Source organism: Mastigoproctus giganteus, chromosome 9, assembly GCF_048544385.1.
Source record: "Mastigoproctus giganteus isolate SK-2022 chromosome 9, ASM4854438v1, whole genome shotgun sequence".
NCBI lineage: Eukaryota > Metazoa > Arthropoda > Arachnida > Uropygi > Thelyphonidae > Mastigoproctus > Mastigoproctus giganteus.
The window spans coordinates 111,866,953-111,889,614 of record NC_143583.1 but is presented as its reverse complement, the minus strand read 5'-3'; the positions used below and the strand labels follow the sequence as shown (position 1 = coordinate 111,889,614).

Genomic DNA, 22,662 nt, shown 5'->3' with positions numbered 1-22,662 from the left:
TATGCTATAAGTTAAGTAACACAAAATCCAAGGAAGTACAGCCAGTCGACATGGGTGGACAGAGCAGTATCAAGTCAGTTTGGTGTGACATAAGCACTGAGAAAGAAAATTGAGAGTAGGAGGGTGTTATAGGTCTAATGAGTACAATACACAATTGTACAGAGAAATAGAACGGGACAGTAAATCAGATTGTGTTATAATGGGGGATTTTAACTTCCCAGATATTAACTGGAATTTGTGGGTTGGTCACACACACACACACACACACACACACACACACACACACACACACACACTAGCAAGGCTTTTGTGGATTTACTGGATGATTGTTTTCTACTGCAGCATGTTTGGGAGGCAACTAGAGGGAGTAATACTCTTGATCTGATTATCAGTAGTCATTCTTCGTACATTAAGAATCTGCAGATAAAGGAACCAGTAGGTGGCAATGATCACAGTGTGCTAAAGTGGGATTTACTCAAAGAGGTAACTGCCATCGGGGGTAAAGAGAAGGGTTTTTGCTTTTAAAGGTGACTACGGTGGTCTGAGACAGTTTTTAAATTCCATACGGTGGGACCAACTGATGATGTTACCAACAGCAAATTCAAAATGGGAAACATTCAAAAAATGAATCTTGGAAGATACTAGGCTTTTCATACCAACTAAGAAATATTGTTCAAGGTTTAGGCCTAGAAGAGAAGTGGCAGAGAAGAAAAATGCATGGGATACATATAAATTAACAGGTGATATGGAACCTTATGATAGATATAAGCTGGTCTGTAACCACGTCACAAAGGAGGTTAGGAAGGCAAAGGCAGATTACGAGAAATCTTTGGCAAAGGATGTAAAGAAAAACAGCAAAGAGTTCTTTACTTATGTAAACCCTAGAAGGAAGGGAATGAATCAGATTAGTCCACTTGATATCAGTGGTTCAACTGTTGATAATCCTGCTCAGGTTGTTAACAAACTAAATGAGTATTTTGCATCTACATTCACACATGAATAATTCAGGGAGGGGAATGCCAGAGGTATGGCGTCTCCATAGCCAGGTGGGCAGGAGCAGCAGTGCACAGCACAAGCTTCTTGATTTGAACGGGGTTCGAGCCCATGACCACCAAATACGGAGGATGCGGAAAGGTCAGGGAATGACCACCACATATCCCCGGAGCAATACAGAATTAGTTGCTAACGCTCCTAAAAACCAAATAACAAACAAATAGCTAGAGGTATATTAAACTCTGGCAGTGAGCTAGATGATTTTGTAATAACTGAGAGCAAAGTGGAGGAGAAATTGTTGAAGATAAACATAAGAAAGGCACCTAGGGGTGGATGGGATCTATCCAATTATATTAAAGGAGGCAGCAAAGGAAGTAAGCAAACCCTTAGCCATAATAATGAGAGCTTCCTTGGACTCAGGGGAGGTACCCATGGACTGGAGACGTGCAAATGTGACCCCAATTCACAATGGAGGATCAAAGGGTAACAAAAGTAATTACAGACCTGTTAGTTTAACTTCTCTTCAAGGGAAATTAATGGTTAAAGAAGCACTGCAGGATCATCTAGACAAGGCTTCAGTTATAGCTCGGACACAGCACGGGTTTGTATAACCAATTTGATTGGATATTATGATGTGGTCACAAAGGAACTGGATGCAAAGAATTATTTTGATGTCATATATTTGGATCTTAGAAAGACTTTTGATACTATTGCACAAGGAAGATTGCTGCACAAATTGGAGCAGTGTGGCACTGGAAGCAAATTGCTGCTATGGATAAAGGGATGGTTGAGTGAGAGAAGACAGAGTGGTAATCAATGGACTCTGCTCTTCATAGTTTGGTTTTTTTTTTGGGAATTTGTTTGGTGCATTGGCATCTATGGCCATAATGCGAAATACCTATGGTAGTATGTATGCCATTTCTTTACAGATTGCGAGCCAGAAAACTGGTTTTTGACTAGCTAAAGGAGGTGGTATACATTGATCGCTTTGAGAAAGGTTTTTATTGTCCAAAAGTGAAGTGAGTGTTAGAGGATCTTCTGTTGTGGCTGGAGTGAAGGGATTCTGGCGTTCTATTGCAAATTTTGTACATTCCACAAGGATATGCTTCAAAGAAAGCAGTGTGTTACAGTGATGACAATGAGGGTGAATCTCCCCTCATAAAAGATAACCATGGATAAGTGATCTATTTGCAGATGAGCTAGTTTACCTCCTGTTGTCGAATTGGACTGAAGTTTAAAGGCCTTGCTCAAGATTTGGTTTGATACTTTGAAGCTTGTTTTTAAGTTGGTTTTGCCATGTTAACTGCCACTGGTATATGCATTTTTCCTGGATTATTCGTCTATAGCCTTGATGTGGAACTTCCACTTGTCATCGGGTGGTAAGTCAGCAGCTTTTGTGGCACTGTCTGCTAATTCATTTCCTTGAATTCCCATATGTCCTGGGACCCAACAGAAATGTTTGGTTCTTCCAAGCTAAGATAAGGTATATAAAGAGTTTGTTATTTCTTTTGCAACTGGGTGGGTGATGTTCATGTTGTTTTCCAGGGCTTGAAGTGCACTTAGAGAATCAGAAAAAATTATACTCTTTTCAATACTGGAGGATTCAATATACTTCAGTGCAACCTGAATTGCCATTAGTTTGGCAGAAAAATATACTGAACTCATGTGACAGTTGACAGGCCAATGTGGTGTTTGGAAAAACTGCGGCGATTCCAACATGGGCATCATTCTTTGATCCATCTGCATGAACAACAATGAAGTTTGGAAACTGCTCCACTATTGCTTGGTACAGTTGCAATAAATTTTCTTTTATGTAGTGCAGATTTATCCCATTTATGAAGGTACAAATCACATGAAGGTGGAGTAATCCTCCATGGAGCAAGGAGAAGTGGAGGGGTTTTTGCAATATTATCAAAAGTCAGATTAAGTTCTTCTAAAAGATGTCTTATTGTTACACCTAACGGTCAGTTAGCAGTAGGGCAATTTTGGTATAACCTGCTGTGTTCAAGGTTGAAAAGTATTTGTCAGTTTGGGTGTTCAGGCATAGATCTAATTTTATATGCATGGCGTACTATAAGTGGTTGTTGCCTTCTGATAGAGAGGGGGGGTTCATGAGCTTCGGCATATAGGCTATGTATTGGAGACATGCGATATGCTCCTAAAGCAATGCCCATTGTGCTATGATGAAGAGGATCAAGCCAGTGACGGACACTAGGTCTTGCTGAGCTATACACTGGTGCTCCATAGGCAAGTTTTGATCTTATTAAGGCTCTGTATAGCAGTAATAAGGTAAGACAATCAGCTCCCTGCTTTGTTGCTGAGAGAACCCGGATGATATTTAGTTTTTGTTGGCAGGATGTTCTTAGTTTTTTAATATGCGCTAGAAAGGTGAGTTTATGATCTAAAGTGATTCCTAAGGACTGTATGCTGGGATGAACTGCTATTGGTTGGCCATTCAGTTGTAGTTTCGGATTTGGGTGACATTTACATTGGCGGCAAAAATGGATGCACAAAGTTTTTTGAGGACAAAGTTGAAAACCATTGGTTTGTGCCTATGTATTGGTCTTATTTATTGCCCCTTGTAACTGTCTCTCGACAGTATTCCTGTTTTTCACACAAGAAATACTAAGGTCATCTACAAACAGTGGCTTATCAATGGTTTGGAAGTTGTTCAGCAATGGTGTTTATTGCAATTATAAAAAGTGAAGCACTGAGTACAGAGCCTTGAGGAACTTCTTCTTGTGAAAATACTTGGGACAGTGAGGTTTTACATTGAACCTGGAATGTATGCTTGTATAGGAAGTTCCATATCCATACTTCCACGTGGAATCATAAGCCCTACTGATATCAAAGCAGACCAATACATGGTGTTCCGATCTGAGGAATGCATTCCGAATGGAATTCTCTAGTCTTACAAGTATATCCAGTGTAGATCTCTTTTGTTGAACACCGAATTTAGCAGAATGTAGCAGATTGACATTTTAAAGGTACCAGATCAGTCAATGGTTCACCATCTTTTAGAGAATTTTGCAAATACAACTGGTCAAGGTGATAGGTCTATAATAAGTGGGATTTGTTGGGTCTTTACCTGGTTTATGGAAGGCAAGGACCGTAGCATGATGGCATTGTTTAGAGAATTTATCTTCCAGGTAGAGTCTATTGAATAGACGAAGAAATAACTAATGACTGTACTTAGTCTGTATCATTGAATAATGAATATCTGGTCCTAAAGCACTGCATCTAGATGTTGACAAGGCTCTATGCAGTTCGTGGATGGTAAAAAGTAAGTTGCATCATTCATCTCCTTTTGAAGAAAAGATTAACTTTTGTTTTTCTGAACTTGTTTGGAATCTTCTGAAGGTCGGTGTATAACTTTGCTTTGCTCTTTTTTAGCCACAAGGCATTCATTGGTCCACCAGATTTTTTGGTGTATCGGTAATTTTGAAAAAGATTTCGGTATGGTTTTTTTTTGCTGCATGTTTTTTTTTTTTTTTTTTTTTTTTTTTTGGTAGTTGTTGGCGCATCGGCTTCTGTGGCCATAATGCTGCATGTAATATCGTTTTTGTGATATAGTCAACAGCTTCATCAGTTGTGGATTTTTGGATTATTTCAGAGTCAAGCTAAGTTAATGTTTTATAGGTCTGCCAATCTGCTTTATCAGTGAGCCATTATGAAATTTTAGTATGATGATGAGAGGGCTTATTTAGTAATTCAATTGTTATGGGGAAATGATCACTATGTAGTGGACCGTTTATCGTCCACTTAAGAGTAGGATACAAGGTTGCTGAACAGATAGACAAGCCTATTGCAGAACTTGTTCCTGAAGGAAGGTGACCATATGTAGGTGAACCGTCATTTAGATGGAGGTTGTTATTGTCTAGGCACTGCTCAATTAGTTTTCCTCTTTGATCGATGTTGTTGTTGTTACCCTATAGAGTGTGATGATCATTTAAGTCTCCCAGAATGAGGAAAGGTGTGGGAGTTGAACTATAAGATTGGTTAGATCATTTTGTTGGAAAGTATAGCTTGGTGGGATGTATAAGGAGCAGATTGTCATATGGATGTCAGCAGCTACACGGACTGCTATTGCTTCGAGTAAGACCCGTTGGGTAGGAATATGTGGGTTTGTTAAAACAACTACGCCACCACCATGTGCAATATTCTGATTGGTTCTGTCTTTTATAAAAATATTATACTTATAAAAATATTATTAATACTTTTCTAAAAATAGTATATGAGACAGTTTTTGTGTATTTTGAAGTTTTAAATACGTCAGAGACATACTAGTGAGTATTTATAGATAAGATTGTATAGGTCATCGATATTGACACGGAATCCACAACAATTCCACTGTATTATTCTGTTCATTATTTATTTCGTTAGACTTTCCGAGCATTTTCGTGTTGCTGAGGTTTTCTGTTTTTCACTCTTGTTTTTATCTTTTTTTGGGAAAGAAGGCCTTTCTGTGTCCATGTCTTTTTCAACAAAAATTTGTAGGACACGGTCATCTGCTGGTTTTTCTTCAGTGTCCATTTCTTGTTAGTTACTAGAAGTTAGGATATGTTTTTCGTTGTGTCCTTGATCCGTGGTGTGGAGGTTTTCGAATGGTATGGAAATTGGCATATTGACTGCTTGGGTTTGAGTTGCACTGTACAGTGATTTTACGTAGTTCAAGAAAGACTCTTTTGGGAATACTGTCAGTTCAATTTGCGATGCAGTTGATTGGAATTTTTTGGTGGCTTAGGCATACGTAGGTCTGTTTGCATGAGTTGGAGGTGAGATGATTCTCTTTGCTTCTTGATAAGAAACATTATGGTTGGTTTTATATTTCTGGATAAGTTTCTCAATTTTAGAGTGCTCACATGTTCTAGCATAAGTGGGATGATCTTTTTTGCAGTTTGGACATACTGGTTGAGGAGCATTACAGTTTTCAAAATTGTGTTCTACTGAACCACACTTTGCGCAAGTAAGGGTTCCCGGCAAGCAGTCTGGGAATGTCCGTACTTCTGACATTGGAAACACCATAGCGGGTTTGGGATATATATGGTCTGACATTGCATACCAGATATCCAGCCTTAATGGATGATAGACGATTCGGTATATTAAAGGTCAAGATAAGATTGACATCTTTTCTCGTGGAGATTCTCTTGACATGAATAACTTCTTGTTCTTTGAGTTCTTCTAGCATCTCCTCTTCAGCTACATCTTGTAAGTCCCAGTCTGAGATCACTCCTTTAGAAGTGTTCAGTGACCTGTGGGGTGTTACAGTTACTGGTAGTCCTGCAAAGAAATTAATTCTCAGAAGTCGTTTAGAATGTTTGCCATTAGATGTCTCAATGAGAATGTTGCCTGACCTGAGTCTTCTTACAGATTTTGGAGATCCAGCTGTACTTTCCAATTCCTTTTGAACTCTAAATGGTGAAAGTTTGTCAACTGCATTCTCACCAGATGAGTAGATAATCAAAAAAGTTGGAATTGAGTAGGTCTCTGGCTCAGTTTTTTGGCACTTTACTGTTCCTGCTGTGGAATTATCTTTTTTTTTTAGACATTTCAGTTGAATCTGCCAGCCCAGATAAGTCTGAGTTTGACTTACTCATGATATGCTCTTTTTGGTCCTGGGAGATTGTCTTTTTCTCCCAGGTTACCAGCCCTGCCACGTGGAGGCAAGAGCGGTGCCACCTAGTGACCCAAGTGAAGAAGAGGGTTAGTATTAACTAAAAATAAAAGAAGAATTAAAGAAAGGTGGCTTCCTTTCTAGGTTATAGTATTTGAATATATCTCTTTAATTATAATACTCAGGAGTTATTGGACTTGCAAAACTCAGGAGAAATGTATTTACAGTTAAGCGTACCAGATCCCTTCATGAACTAATGTGGATTCAGTGTTGGGTCCATTGTTGTTTTCTGTATTTATTAATGATATTGATGATGGTATATCAGGCTTAATTTCCAAGTTTGCAGACTATAAGAAGGTTGGCAGGGTTGTTAATGACACTAGTGACAGTATGCTACTGCAACAGGATCTAGAAAAGTTGAGCAGATGAGCTGAGAGGTGGCAACTGAAGTTTTAACATTTACAAATGTAAAGTACTGCATATGGGAGCAGTAATCCCAGAGTAACGTATTAACTGGGCAGTAATTACACTGACGGTGGTAGAAAATGACAAGGACCTGGGCGTAATTGTGCAGTAAGGTATGAAGTTTTCTGAGCAGTGCAGACGGTCTGCAAGAGTAGCTCATGGTGTCTTGTCAATGATATACAGGAATTTTTCTAGCAGGGATAAGGAGATGATTATCCCCTTGTATAAGGCAATGGTCAGGCCACACCTTGAGTACTGTATACAGGTGTGGAGGCCTAATTTTAAGAAGGATGTAAAGCTGCTGGAATGAGTACAGAGAAGGGCAACAAGATTAGTGAATGAAAAAAAAAGGGTTGCACTTACGAAGAAAGGGTTAAGTTTTGCAAATTATAGTGTCTGGAGACTAGGCACCTGTGAGGCAATCTGAAATTGAGGTGTATAAGGTCTTGAATGAATAATCCCATCAGCATTGAACATGCTGATGGGATTATTCCTTTTGCTCAGAATAATCGCCTGAGAGGGATAAATTTAGAATGAGGAAAGACAGTTGTAGGATAGATGTGCGGAAGTTTGCCTTTAGCCAGCGGGTGTTTGATTGCTCAAACAAACTTCCATCTGTCGTTGTAAAAGTTGATAGCTTAAATAGATTAAGGTAGAACTAGACAAACATTTGGAGCGAATGGATGGGTGAAATGAGAAGGTTTTTTTTTTTTTTTTTTTTGGCTGATGCTGTATAAGCTTTCTTTCTTTCTTGCATCATATGCCTTTACTAATGCTAATAAGAAGCCCGAAAAACTTTCTCATCTCATCAGCAGGTGTTGGAACCCACTTTTTTAGATGACTCTGCTGCGAAGCTTGGGTACTTACTCTGAATCTGTTCGGTATATCTGTTTGTTTCTGTTACAATAAGATTTATTAGTACTTCATCCAAAAATGATGAAAATGCCTCAAGATGAGTAATGTTCCTTGATATGTTTATATGGAGTCCTGATTTGCCTGTAAAATCAAATCTTTTTTGGCATCCCTTATATTCAGTCCATTCAATAACTTCATTTGTTTCAGTTGCTTCAATCTCAGGTTCTTCGGTCTTTTCAAACTGCTCATCAGTATTTTCTTCTGCCAATCCAGTTGTGAAGCACTTCTTCAGTATTTTCCAGTATTTCAGTATCTCCTTCTTCATTTGAAGAAATATCCCAATCAGGATCTTTTATCGAATATTCGGAGTCGAAATCTTCTTTTTCATCTTCAGAACTACTACTAAGATTTTCAGCAATTTCTCTCAGTTCCGCTTCTTTGAGTAATTTTCTTTTAGCCGTTGTTTTTTAGATTTTTTTTTTTTACGACACGCTTGTACAAACTTGCGGAGAAACACAACGCAATAATAATGGGGATAATACAGTGCGCTAACGAACTTGTTTTCACAAAATCTCTAACAATACTGACAAATTTATTGCGATGTTTGAGAGTTTATTTTATCGTGATTAGTTTTATTGCAGTACATACAGCGCACGTGCAATAAACTAATCACAAACGATTAGTTTATTGCACGTATGCCGTAATAGCATCACACGTGTGGCCGACTTGGCTTCTCAAGAAATAAAGCAACCTACTGGGCCACATCGGTCACATATATGTGACACAAAAAATGACTCTTTTTTTTTTTTTTTGATATTTTAAGCAAATAAATGACTTTTTTTGATATTTTAAGCAAATAAATGACTTTTTTTGATATTTTAAGCAAAAAAATGACATAACACTGACATTACAATATTTATTTTAGAATAATCAATCAAATTATTTACTAAATATTTTTTGGCCCTGGGGGATTTTTTTTCTTAAATTAGCATGGCAGTCAACTTGTTAAATGTAGAATAAACTGAGTTGTATTGGAAAAAAAATATCCCTCAAAGACCTATATATATATATAGGTCTTTGAGGGATATTTACACACACATTGATCACTGAATTGTGATCACCTACCTAATACGATGTTGGGCCACCATTTGCATGGATAACAGCTGCTAGATGACTGAAGATGTCTGTAGGGATCTGCGGCCATGCTGCTTGCATTTTCCACAATGTCGGAATAGATTATGGTTGCCATGTCCACATGCCTCAGTTCCTGTTGCAAAGCATCCCACAGGTGTTCAACTGGATTGAGGTCACATGAATCTGGAGGCCAAGCAAGATGTGTGATATCTTCACTGTGTTCCTCAAACCACTTGTGCACAATGCAGGCCTGATGACATGGTGCATTATCATCTTGTAAGATCCCATTTCTGTCTGGGATAAAATGCAACATGGCAGGGTGCATGTGGTTTTTTAAGAAGAGCTGGTAGACATCACCAGTGAAACAGTTCATATGCAACCAGGGGTCCTGGAGTTCTGTCCAACACAACATGTCCCATATTAAGCAACCGCCACCACCTGCCTACAAGCTATGCAGCATAGCCAATTACGGATGGGGGTGGTCATAATTCAGTGATCACTGTGTGTGTGTGTGTGTGTGTGTGTGTGTGTGTGTGTGTGTGTGTGTGTGTGTGTGTGTGTGTGTGTGTGTGTGTGCGCGCGCACAGAGCTGTTGGCTCCAAAGCAGTTAAGGATTGATTAACTTTGTTGTTAAGTACCAGTGCCACCCATAACTTTAAACTGAAATCCATTCTAGCTTACCACTCTTAAAACCTCCAGGCACTCTCAAGGTCACTGTGAAGACTGCTTTTTTAGTGACATGAACTTTAATCCAGCTCAGGTTGCAGGTGCAGCATCTGAGAGTGAGTCTGCAATTATTTTGTGCTTAAGTGTGAAAACACAGTGATTGAGAAGAAAACATTTAAGGTACTATTTATTCTGGACAGTGCACTAGGGATGGAAACACATTAAAGTGGTATCTCCCCCCCACCCAATATCACAATTGTAATGCTTAAGTCAGTGGACCAAGAAATGACTGCATCATTTCTGGGTCCACTGACTGCCTATTATCTTGGAACTCTTGTCCAGCCATCAGAAAAACCTAGTGAGGAAAAAAGTACAAATTGAAGAAACAGTGCCCTGACTTAGAATGAGGTCAAGGAATCAAACCTGAATGACATATGGCTTAACATTGTACTTAGTTCTCAAAGCTTTCTAGAGATATCCCAAGAAGAGAGAAGACTACCGCTTCTTGGGGTATCTTTTATTATGATATGAAACCTTAACTTGGAAGAAATAGCTGAGGAAGTCAGTGAATTTCTGGCATTTCATTCAGAAGAACCTTACCAATGAAGACCTTCAGCAGTTGGAATAGCAGAAAGCTGCTAATGAAGATTTCTGAACTGCTGAAGACTTCTCCTGTCAAAGCATTAATAAAAAAGTGGTGAGTGGGGCTTCTAATCTTTAGAAGCTGCCATGACACTCAGCATGATCTTTGACTACATGATCTGCCATGCCACTTAGCATAATCTTTGACTACAGTTCCGCAGTTTCATTTGACAGGTTTGAGCTTGTTTACTGTCATATATATAAAAAAAAAAAAGGTTCATTTGTGAACCTCAGCTGAATAGAGAATAAATGATAATTTACTAACTATAGAGAAATCTACAAGCAGAAGAGCAGATGTCCAAGCCTATCTGGACAGGTTTTTCAAGCTTTTAAATTGCCAATGAAAGCCACACATTTAGCTACTAAAGTCTGAACTCATTTTCTGCTTAGTCCTCCATAACAGCTCAGTTCCCACCTGCCATTCATTTCAGAGAGGTTTAGGTTTCAATTCTCATCACTGGCAGGAGAAATTTCTAAAATCCTCTTCAATCGAAGCTGTAGTTAGTAAATCACAGGAAGAAGGAGTGGACTGCCACCTTGTGGGCTATTTTGGCCTATGAACACACACACACATACAAATATGAGCAGAAAGCTCTAGTGCTATTAAAATAATAATTTCACCTCAATAAGGCCTATTAAACACATGCAAAAAAAAAAAAAAAAACAAATCCAAAGTACAGAAAAATTAATGACCCATTTCCAATTTTTATTTTCACAGTACAATATTATATATAATACTTTAATTTGATGTGCTTATGTGCTTTCAATGCACTATAGTATACTGATGATTCCTGTTATTTATATTTATAATAACTAAAATTTATTTAATAATTTATATAATTATAAATAGTTCAGAATGCATAAATTATTACTGATAATTAAGATATAATCATAGTTTATTTCTTGGTCAATCAGATGAAAATAACTGGGGTATAGGAGATCCAGCTCTTGGGAAAAAACAGAAAATGGGTTTCATCAAAATGTGTTTCTTTTAACGGGGGAATGCACTGTATTGAATAAACAAAGATCCTTTGAAAGTATATCAATATTTTAGACAAGGATATGTCTAAGAAAGTAGAACAAGCATTAAGGGAAAACAAAGGACTTAAATCAGCAGCTATGAGAAGTAATACAGAAAGATAAATTATACTGAAACTGAAGAATAGCGATGGTGTACTTATAAATAGCAGAGAAGGCATAATTCAAGACTAGTATTTGAATTATGCAAGGAGCAAGAAAATGATGCCAGCAGTGGGGAAGCTGGATCGTAAATTAGTAACACATGCAACATACCTGATTTTCTTCCTGGTGAGGAAGAATAAGCGTAGAAAAAAATGAAGAATCAGAAAGCCCCAGGGGAAGGTGAAGTTTCTGTAGAGTTGTTAAAATTGGGAGGAGAGACATGACACAAAAACTGGCAAGGTTCTTCACAAAATGCATTAGAAAAGGTGTGATGCCTAAGCAGTGGAATAATGCAATCATAGTTTTGCTGCATAAGAAAGGAGATAAATAAGAAAAGGTAAATTATAGACCAATTAGCTGGTTATCCCACACCTACAAGTTGTTCACAAGGGTCATTACTAACAGATTAGAAAGAATACGTGATGATAAACAACCGAAAGAGCAAGCTGACTTTAGGACAGGATTCTTAACTATGGATCACCTTCACGTAATATTACAGCAAATAGAGAAAGAAAATGAATATAAAACACAATTATGCCTGGCATTTGTGGATTATGAAACGGCATTTAACTCCATACAGCATAAGGCAATGTTTCGGGCACTGGAAAGACAAGGCATAGATACCCCATATATTATGATTTTGAAGAAAATATATGAGAATGTTACCTCCTTTATTAGACTAGACAAAGACAGTAGCAAATTTAAAATCGAGAAAGGAGTTCGACAAGGAGACACAATATATCTCTGAAGTTGTTTACTGCTGCCCTGAGGAAGCTTTCAGAAGATTAGACTGGTCGCAGAAAGGAGTCAATGTGAATGGAGAGTACTTAAACCATTTACGATTTGATGACATTGTGGTCATAAGCCATGATCCCAGAGAATTAGAGGAAACTCTTAATCAGTTATGCAGAGTTAGTAAGGATTTTGGACTAAAGATGAATACAGCTAAAACAAAAGTAATGATGAAAAAGTATGTCACAGAAAAGGATATAATGATTGAAGGAGCAGTAATTGAAAAGGTGGAGTCATATACTTATCTGGGACAAGTCATTAGCTATAAGAATGATAAATGGCTGGAAGTCAAGAGAAGAATAAATTTTGGGTGGATAGCATTCAGGAAATATAGTGACATACTGAGGAGCAATATCCCAATTTGTCTGAAACGTAAAAAAAAAGAACCAATGTATACTCCGCACAATGACTTATGGAAGTGAAACATGGGCACTCACCAAAAGAATGGAAGAGAAGCTGAGAACTACATAGTGAAGAATGGAACAAATTATATTGGGAATGAGACTGTTAGATAAGAAGAGAAACATGGATTAGGCAGCAAATTCAAGTAAAAGACATTCTTATCAAAACTAAAGAACTAAAATGGTCTTGGGCAGGACACATAGCTCGAAGACATGATGACAGATGGACTAAGAAAATAACAGAATGGTACCCAAGAGGAGCTAGAAGAAACCTGGAAGACAATGACAGAGATGGACAGATGAAATTCATTAGTTTATGGGTTATGGTTTGTGGGTAGTAAATGATGGCCATTGCACAAAACAGAAGGAACTGGAAAGTTGCTGGAGAGGCCTTCATCCTGCAGTGGATTGAAAATGGCTAATGATGATGATGTCTAAGAACAGTTAAGGGTTGACTTTTGGTAAGTTCGTTGGAGCTTCAATTCACCATGACTGGTGATACTGTCACTATTCTTAGAAACACCTTAAGTGGGCTTTAATTTGTGATAAATTTTTGAGAAATTAAAATGTGCAATTATCTGAAATGCTTGTTGCATAATTCAGTGAATATCTGTAAATGCAGATATTCATTCACAAATTTTCTCTATCCATAATGGTAATATGTTTTTAACAGTGATTAAAAAAAAAAACCTGAACACAAAGTAATTAATTACTTACCTTCAGCCGTTTAAGACGCAGTTCATTTAAAGCGCCAATAGGTTTAGACAGGTCTCTGTATGTAGATGGATTAGCTAAATCTGATGCGTAACACATTAAAATATATTAATACTCATTATAATTTGTTGCCTTCTAATTTTAAGAATGTAGGATAAAGAATTTAAAAATTTCAGTAATACATTAGTTCAGTGGTTTTCAACCTTTTTTTAAATAACAGCACCCCTAAGTAATTTATTTTATTTTTTGACACCCCTACTCAATTTTCTGCCTGTCAGATCTGATTCTCTCTCTTTGTGTGTGTGTGTGTAAATATATATATATATATAAATATTAAAAAAATATGTTATACGATAGTTATTACAATAATATAACTATAAACAAAATTACAATTCATAATACAAATTATATACATATACACACAGCAGACTCTCGATTTACTGAGACACTTCGACTCCAAATAAAAAAAAAAAAATCAACCTAAAATCATAAAATTCAAGTAATAACTAGAATAGGTATAAACAGATGTTTTGCAAGAATAGAATAAGCGATAAGAAGCAATAGAATAAGCGATAAGAAGCGGTGTTATAATCTGTCATTGGAAGATTATTATTTTGCAACCCTCGCTGTCTACACATCCCCACCTCAAAAAAAAAAAAAAAAAAAAAGAGACCAAATGTCGTAGGTTGCTGAACATTTTTCGATACAACAAGTCACCTACTTACGTTACATTATTTATATATTTTTTTATATGACTAAAGATTTCAGTGAAGGGGACACACATTTCACCATAATAACATAAAATCCCACAGAATTCCAGCTATCAGTATTAGATGAAGTATCGCAAATGCAGTAAGATCGAATTTACTACGCATTTATAATAGATTGCGCTAACAGAAAAGCCCAGTAACCTGGAAAGTGCAAATTGTTTATTGTTTTATGGTAGTGACCTCCAGAAATGTGCTTTAGTAAAATGTGAGCTCGCGTGGAGTGATAATAGTGAGTTTTTGCCTTAACCCTGTGAAGTTCTTTTCAGAAAATTTAATTTTGACTGTTATCACGGTGCCGACTAAGAAAATGAGTGACAGCACTACTAGTAAATCTACCAACAAAAGGAAACCGGTCAATTTGGATTAGAAAATTAAAATAATAAGGATGTATGAAAATGGCCAAACATTAAAAAGTATTGTGCAGAATTCAGATTTGTCAGTTGCAACAGTGAACACAATAATAAAGTAGAAAGACAGAATATGAGAAGTGGTGAAGCGATTGGCACCAATAAAGTTAACTATAATAACCAAGGCTACAAAATACAAATCAGTTTTTACAGTACAATAACATGAGTTTTTTTCTTCCTTTTATGTTTTCTTTTCTTATGTGCCACTCTGGCTACTTCATTGCTGTCCCCAGATAAAGTTTTTAATTGAACTAATTAAAAATATATAACTATTTTTCTTCATTCTTCTGAGGTTTTGTGGTTTTGCAATTTTGGCATATCAGGGATATAGTAGCAATATTTTATTAGTCTTTTCCGAGTTAGTTACGTAAAGCACAACTTACATAAGAAGTCCTGGAACATATATCTTACGTATGTCGGGGACTTGCTGTATTTTTGGATTAACCGGGAAATCGATTATTCAAGAACTTTTTTACCATCTATCCCAGAAAATTGAGGTTCTACTGTATATATAATTTTATTCTTTATATAGAGGTACAAAATAGACATCAATTACAGATCACCACAAAATTAAAAAGATACTATATACCTTTTTATAATGAAATAAATATATAAATTAAAAAAATAAAATAAAATAAGTTTAAGTAACTTTAACCCAAATTACTTGGCACCCCTGGAATGTTGTTGTGGCACCCTCGGTTGAAAACCACTGTATTAGTTCAACAAATTAGGTAATGTATGCATTGCATTACACTTCAGGTTTTCAATTTTTCATTTTCTATGATAAATAGAAGTGAAAAGTAAATAATTAACTTTTCATTAAATAATTAATTAATTGGTAAATAAGCCCTGAAACTTTGAATACTTCTTAATGATCAACAGAATATTTGTTAAAATTTGGCTTAAAAAAAAAAAAACAGAAAAAAAAAAAAAAAAAAAAAAAGAAAAAAAGAAATGTGAGAGAGAGAGAGAGAGAGAGAGAGAGAGAGAGAGAGAGAGAGAGGGGGGGGGGGGGGGGGGGGGAATTAAATTCCTTGTATTTTTTTTTGATTAATAGAATTTGGAATGGTTTAAGAAACCTTCCTAAAATTAAATGAAAAAAAAAGAAGAAAAAAAGAAAAGAAGAAAGTCTGCTTGATGGGAGCTAAGTTGTTAACATGTGGATGTATAGAAGGCATGTGCAGGTAGCAGGCACATTATGAATGTGCCTAAAATGGCATACAATTACAATACAGAGTCATATACAGCGTATGCCACTTATTGTGATCATGGATAATGTTATCACTTTTATGAAGTGCTGATTAGACATATACTAATATTCAGAAAAAATGCTGTTTATTGTAATCAGTGTTTCAGTTTTTGTTATCATTTTTTTTTTGTCTTATCACTGTTTATGCATAATCAGGATATTACATAATATCCTGATTTATTCTTAAACTCTGACATGTTGCATGTATCTGCATTCCTACCAATCATTACTTTACAGTACTGTATTAACTATTTTCGAATTCTTGATTTTAATATTTTCTTTATTTTTAATGGTTTATATGAATTTCCAGAAACATTGTTCTCAAAGAAAGTGAACAGTCGAATTAAACTATTCTATATTGCTTGATCTGCTGCATGCCTTTTCTATAGATACTTCCACTGTTCTTCTGAATTGGCTTCTATAATTCTCCCACTCTCTCTCTTCCGACTCAGAGTCTGAACACCTGCCACAAACAATTAGCATCATTTTACTGTCCAACTTCAAACTCACAGAACCGGCTTTTACTCATTTATTTGTTCAACTTCCATTTTCTGGAATGATATCCCTTGACACATATTTATAGAAAATTACTGTCTACAGAAATTCAAAATTAATGTCAACAAGTATCTTCTTTTATTTTCTCAACTTTCAATCCACACGTTACCTTTCGTGTTTGGGGTTTTCATAAAAAAAAAAAAAGAAAAAAAAAAAAAGTGGACTGAAAGAAAACATGAAAATCAAGCACTATAAAATACTTTAATTTGACTTTTTTTGAGAACATCATCAGGAAAAATGAGTGTCATAATTTCTGGAAATTCATATAAACCATTAAAAACAAAGAAAATATTAAAATCAAGAATTAGAAAAGAGTTAATAAAGTACAGTAATGTATCACAGTTTATGCATGTGCAGTGGAAGGCATTACGTAATGTCCTGATTTGTTCTTAGACTCTGACATGTTGCATGTATCTGTATTCCTACCAATCATTACTTTACAGTACTGTATTAATTCTTTTCGATTTTAACATTTTTTTAATTTGTTTTCACACCTCTTCAGTCAAAGCTATATAGTAGCCAATCTCAAATAGAGAAGATTTCACACATTACTTATTCCAGGATATGAAGCCTACACAACCTACGAACATTCACTTGTACAGACAATACATTGGTGCACCACAAAATCAATAACATTTTATGCAGAGGTGGACTTTTAAAATAATTTATTGTGTGCATCAGAACTTTTGTATGAGCAAGACTTATAAAACATTAATGATAAGGGAAGTAAAGTTGTCCAGAACTTGAAATATTTTTGTTCAAGTGAAATTTTTACCAAATGGTATTCATTTCAACAGAAGTTTATTGTATTTCATTACAAGAGATATACTAGCAATCTGTAATAATTTTTAATTAATAATTCAATAAGAATGTAATCTTACCAAGATGAGATGACGAATAATCTGCTACAACCCAAGGAAACACTGGATACTGTGTCAAATCATTAAAGCTACGATCTGCTAAACTATAAAAAATAATTCATTAAATAAAATTAGATCTAAAAGTTGCTGTTTTATCTAACTTTTAGATCTAACTAAAAGTTACTGTTAGTAGTAGAAATAAAGGGAACCTTTAAAGTTTTGAACTTTTGAATATCAGTTTTTGATCAACCGCAATTCACAGTTACAGAATAGACAGATGTGCAGAAATTTGGTGTTAGCCAGTGAGTAGTAGATTGCTGGAACAAACTTTCATCTGGTGTTGTGGAAGTTGACAGCTTAAATAAATTCAAGGCAGAACTAGACAAACATTTGGAACGAATGGATCAGTGAAATGGAAAGGTTTTTTTTTTTTTTTTTTTGTGGCTGATGTATAAGCTTGCTTTCTTGCATTATATGCCTCTACTAATGCTATTCTCCTTTGAAATAGTCTCCTTCACTTCATATACATCAATTTCAAAGTTTCTTCACCTTCTGGAAGCATTTTTGATAGGTTTCTTTTGGAATTGTTAACAGTTCCTGTGTCCAACTCTGAACAATTTCCTCAGTCACTGCAAACCGGTCACCGTTCAAGGGAGCTTTAAATCTGGGGGAAAAAATCACAGGGAGCTAAATTAGGTTAGTGTGGCAGATAAAGGATCACAGCGATGAAGCACTTTGCAAGAAATTCTTGAATAGAAAATTCTGAGTGTGCAGGGGTGATATGATGAAAGTGTCAATTCCCCGAAGTGCAATTTTATTGGCTTTGTCTGAATAGCATCACACATTTACTGCAGAACTGTTCAGTAGTATTTCTGGTTTACTATTTCACCATGTGGAGAAAATTTTAAATGAGCAATGCCCTGTGAGTTGAAAAATATGTTAAGTATGATCTTCACATTTGATTAAGACTGTCTTGCTTTTTTGGGCCTTGGAGAAGATGAAATCTCCCCCAAGGCCTTTACCAAAAAAAAAAGTGTGGTTCAGTAGCAGCATGTTGATGAAGATCCCGACATATAAGAACTCACCACTCTGTGTTCATCAGTTCATCACATTCCCAAATCCTGTGTTAAAATTGACCGATATGTCCAATAAGAACTACGAATTTCACTAGCAACTTCTTGGATAGTTCAATGTCATCCACTCTTGATCAGGTCAAGAATATAAGTGACTGAACCACTGGTTTTTGAATTTGAAAGGTGGACATAGGAAGATCATCTTCAAAGAAAGGCAGTCCCCCTTTTAAATTTCTAAATCATCGAGTCTTCAAACAAAACATAGCATCTTTTCCTTAATTTCAAATCCTTAATGTACTTTTCCGTTTCAAATCAAATTTGATCAAATTTGCTATTCAGTAAAACCTCTCATTTTAAAATGTGAGATTTTACTGAATAGCAAATTTCCAAACATAAAGCATTTCTGTTAAATGGAAGCAATTCAGATTGACTGCAGAAAATGGGCAATTCATGAGTTACTGTCTGGACGAGTCACTGAACATATTGCAACAAGTTTTAACTCACTACAATATCTAAATTTTAACATATAAATCTTTTGATCCACCTTGTATATGGGTCTGCATTGAAAAGAACTCTGAAAATCAGAGGAAGAGGGAGAAGATTTCACCTGTTGACAGTTGGCCAATCTGGATTTATAAAACTGGTGAAATTGAAGAATTTGTGTAGAACTGAGATTCAAAAACTGATAAAACCAAATCAGACAATATATAATAAATAATGTGGTTACAATTCTGATTTAATTTTGACAATAATTTTACTCAGGACAATAAAGTAAAAAAAAAACAAATTAATATTTTGAAGCAATAAGTTTTCATTTTTAGGAAATTTCAAAATGCCATTAAAAAACTCCCCACAGAGACTGCTACTACTGGTACTTACTATAAGGGTCTGTCCACATTCTGGAAACACTCATTAAAGAGCTTTCCAAACTGTTTCAAGGGATTTGGGATTGAAATCAGTCCCAATAAATCTGCTCATAATAACTAAGAAAGAATTCCTTTCTGATTTCTGCCACTAGCTCATACTACACTCATTCAATCTGTTGACTGTAATAAGGATTTAGGACTATTCTTCAACTCTCAACTTCTGTTTGCATTTCATATCAAGCATCTAAAAATTAAAGCAATGACAACATTTTGGCTTCTAAGGCAAAATCTGTTGTATGTTTCCAATCCTGTTATCCTCCTGACATACATAACCACACATCTGTTTAGTCCCATGTTATATGGTGCTGAAATTCGATCTGTGGTGCAAAGTCAAATTCTGCTGGTAGACAAACATGACAAAAACCTTTCTTTGTCCAAAATGCTAACAGAATTTCATTACCAGATCATGCATTTCCTTATCCTCCCCACCTAAATCACAGTTGTTAATCAACTTAATGTGGATCTTGCAATATTTTGGGTAAACAAAAGATACAAGAAAGAAATTATTTATTCTTATTTGTTCTCTTCAGCCTGCAACAGTGTTAACCTTAGTTTTTTAACTTGGATGCTTTGAATAATAATGAATATAGTTCATTACTGATGTTAAATATATTTGCGATTAACTGTAATGCTGCTTTATGTTAATCAATGTATGCTTTTCTTTTCATAATTTTTGTTATATTTTTTTTTCTGGATGATGAAACTCTTCTAGCGTCGGCTGGTGGCATGTTGCTGTGTAACATGTCTCCATTTACTAATAAACTGACATTCATTTATTTATTATTTTTTTTTTTTTTAAAAAGTACTTTAATTTTCTCATTTTGTTCAATTATATATTAGAGTAGTGTGTGTGTGTGTGTACAAAAGTTTTGCACTCTGAAACCTTTTTTTCAATGAAAAAAATAAAATAAATGAAGAACAACATGACATTAATGATACTCATAAAAATGAATATACAAAATTAAAATATATAAAAAAATATCTTTAACAAAAGAATCCAATATGAAAAAACACTATAACATAACTGTCAAAACATGTAAAATATGTGTGTGTCTTGATGTGAAGCTGTTTAAGGATTAGAATACGATTTGGAAAAGTTTCTCTAAGCGAGTAATATGATATTATTGCCATAAGTGGCATCATTGCTTTGCTGCTCTGTCACAACACTGGATAATTTTTTGATAGTTGATATGTACACTTTACTACTAGAAGAGTTATACAGTATTAGGTTAATGCAAATACAGGTATGTACAAACAGATGAGCAAGATGAGTTTTTTGAAGATGGACATTGATAAAAATGTCAGTAAACTTTATTTACTGATTTTGCCTTTTACTCAGTTTTTTGAAAATCAAATCAAGTCAATCAAAATGAAATTTAAAATATAAAAAGATATCAAATACAATAAAAATAACAACACAGTGAAATGAATTTATGTGGGTGACCAAAATATATTTGTTATAATGAAATTTTATTACACTGAAATGTGATTAAAATGTCAGGAAAATAGTTATATAAAATGCAATTTCATATTTTTTAATGAAAATTTTAAAAATTAAAAAAAAAAAAAAAAGTGTTTTTTATGCTTCTCTTATACTCTCAGAGAAACAGAACTTCTATTAATCCTTTTGGAAAACTAAAAAAGAAAAACCATTACATCAAAACATGAAATTGTGGTTTTTTCCAATTTCAAATTTATAAAACAAATTTATAAATAAGCACGACTGTCAGATAATATATGTGGAGAACAGTACTTCACATAAAACTATAAATAAACAAAATTTTGATAATTCTGGTGGCTTATTTGCCAACATGTTTCACTAAATATGCACATCTATGTAAAAAACCCCTGTCACTTCCAAAATCACTAAAGTAAGATTTTAGAAAGGTTGACATATCAAATGCTACTAATCCTGAATAGACAATTAACTACCCAGTTAGTAAATCATTGCAGCACTGCTAGATGCCAAAGAGAAAAGAAAAAAAAGCATATATTGTATTGTTTAACAAATTTATTTTCACATATTTTGCTATGCGATGAAATTTGTTAAAATGAAATATTTTTACAAAATGACATACAGTAAATTGTCAGGGGAAGGGAAGTAAATTTTGTTTTACTGAATATTTTGATACTTTAGCATTTGTTATTATCAGAATCTTACTATAATAAATGAAACAGATTTCAGAAGTTTTACCTGTTTAGGAAGAGTAAATAATCATAATTTGAAATAATTCCATTCTGCCAGAGGAGTGTCATGTTATCTTGACCAGTGTCTTCTAATCTAAGGACTAAAGAGAATTTTGCAAACAAATAATAAACGATTTCAATATAAAACTGTCAATTAATGAAAAAATGAATCTAGCTACAATACTTTAGAATACAGGATAATTTGTAATATTCACTACATTAAATATATCAGCTCCATGATCTGCACAAATAATTATGCAGGTTAGACAGCTTTAACAGTTGGACTGTTTTAATGCAGTAAGTAAAAATATTATACTACTATGTATACTATGATTATTCACAATTAAATTAAAACATTTTATTATGATTGCAGTGATTATGCTAAAAATGTAATTAAACTGAAACCGAGGAAGTTTGTGAAATTCTTCGTATCTGCTGATATGATGGGTCTGTAAATGTTTTTAAATTGCTTCTTGACATGTGATAAATACAATACTAATTTCCATCAAAAAGTTGAAGATGGTTTTAACTGTACTTCAAAGGTATTAGATGTGCATTTTAAGATGACACAGTTATCTGTGGGATAGTAATTAATAGATAAATTATGCACAACTGCTTATAAGAGAAATACTCAAATAACTGCTTCTTTATATGAATATATAAATCACTTTAGTTACAGGTGCCAACATATCATTCCTGTAAATTATATATATTTGATGGTTGGTAGGCCAGTTTTGTGGGATAAAATACACAAATTTCAAAAATTTAGGGAGAATATGAAAAAGTGTTCCTATCTCTTAGAGTACACAATTCAATTAAATCTCTTTTCTTTCACGGCTCTGATGAACTGCTGTGTGATGGAGACTTTCTTTTCAAATTTAGTTGTGTAAAAATTGATGAATGCAGTCAGACCCTGAATTACATAAGCCGAGTTATGCAACTCCGGACTTACATAAATTTTTTTGGTAAAATCGTAGATACTTTCTGTATAATTGTTAAGAGCGAAGTCGAATGAAGGAACAATAAGTATAAGTTTTTATTTTCGTTCCCATACAAACTACATTGAATAATAACCTGCGGCGTAACTAGAATCTACGTAAATAACTAGAGTTAACATTTCATTTTCTGCTTTAAAAATTCTGAAGAAATATCAACATGTGTTTGAGACAGGTGAACT

At 34.8% G+C, this 22,662-nt stretch overlaps 1 protein-coding gene across 1 annotated transcript in view; it reads right to left on the bottom strand.

Moving 5' to 3' along the window:
- LOC150080645 (protein FAN-like) overlaps positions 1-22,662 on the bottom strand; it is a 411,353-nt gene that overhangs the window by 247,215 nt on the left and 141,476 nt on the right. Inside the window, exons 12-14 of the mRNA XM_090380769.1 lie at positions 21,493-21,586; positions 17,321-17,403; positions 13,462-13,541 (exon numbers count right to left, since the gene is read on the bottom strand). Coding sequence (XP_090236895.1) covers positions 13,462-13,541; positions 17,321-17,403; positions 21,493-21,586 — 257 coding nt within the window. The remainder of the gene's footprint in view (positions 1-13,461; positions 13,542-17,320; positions 17,404-21,492; positions 21,587-22,662) is intronic.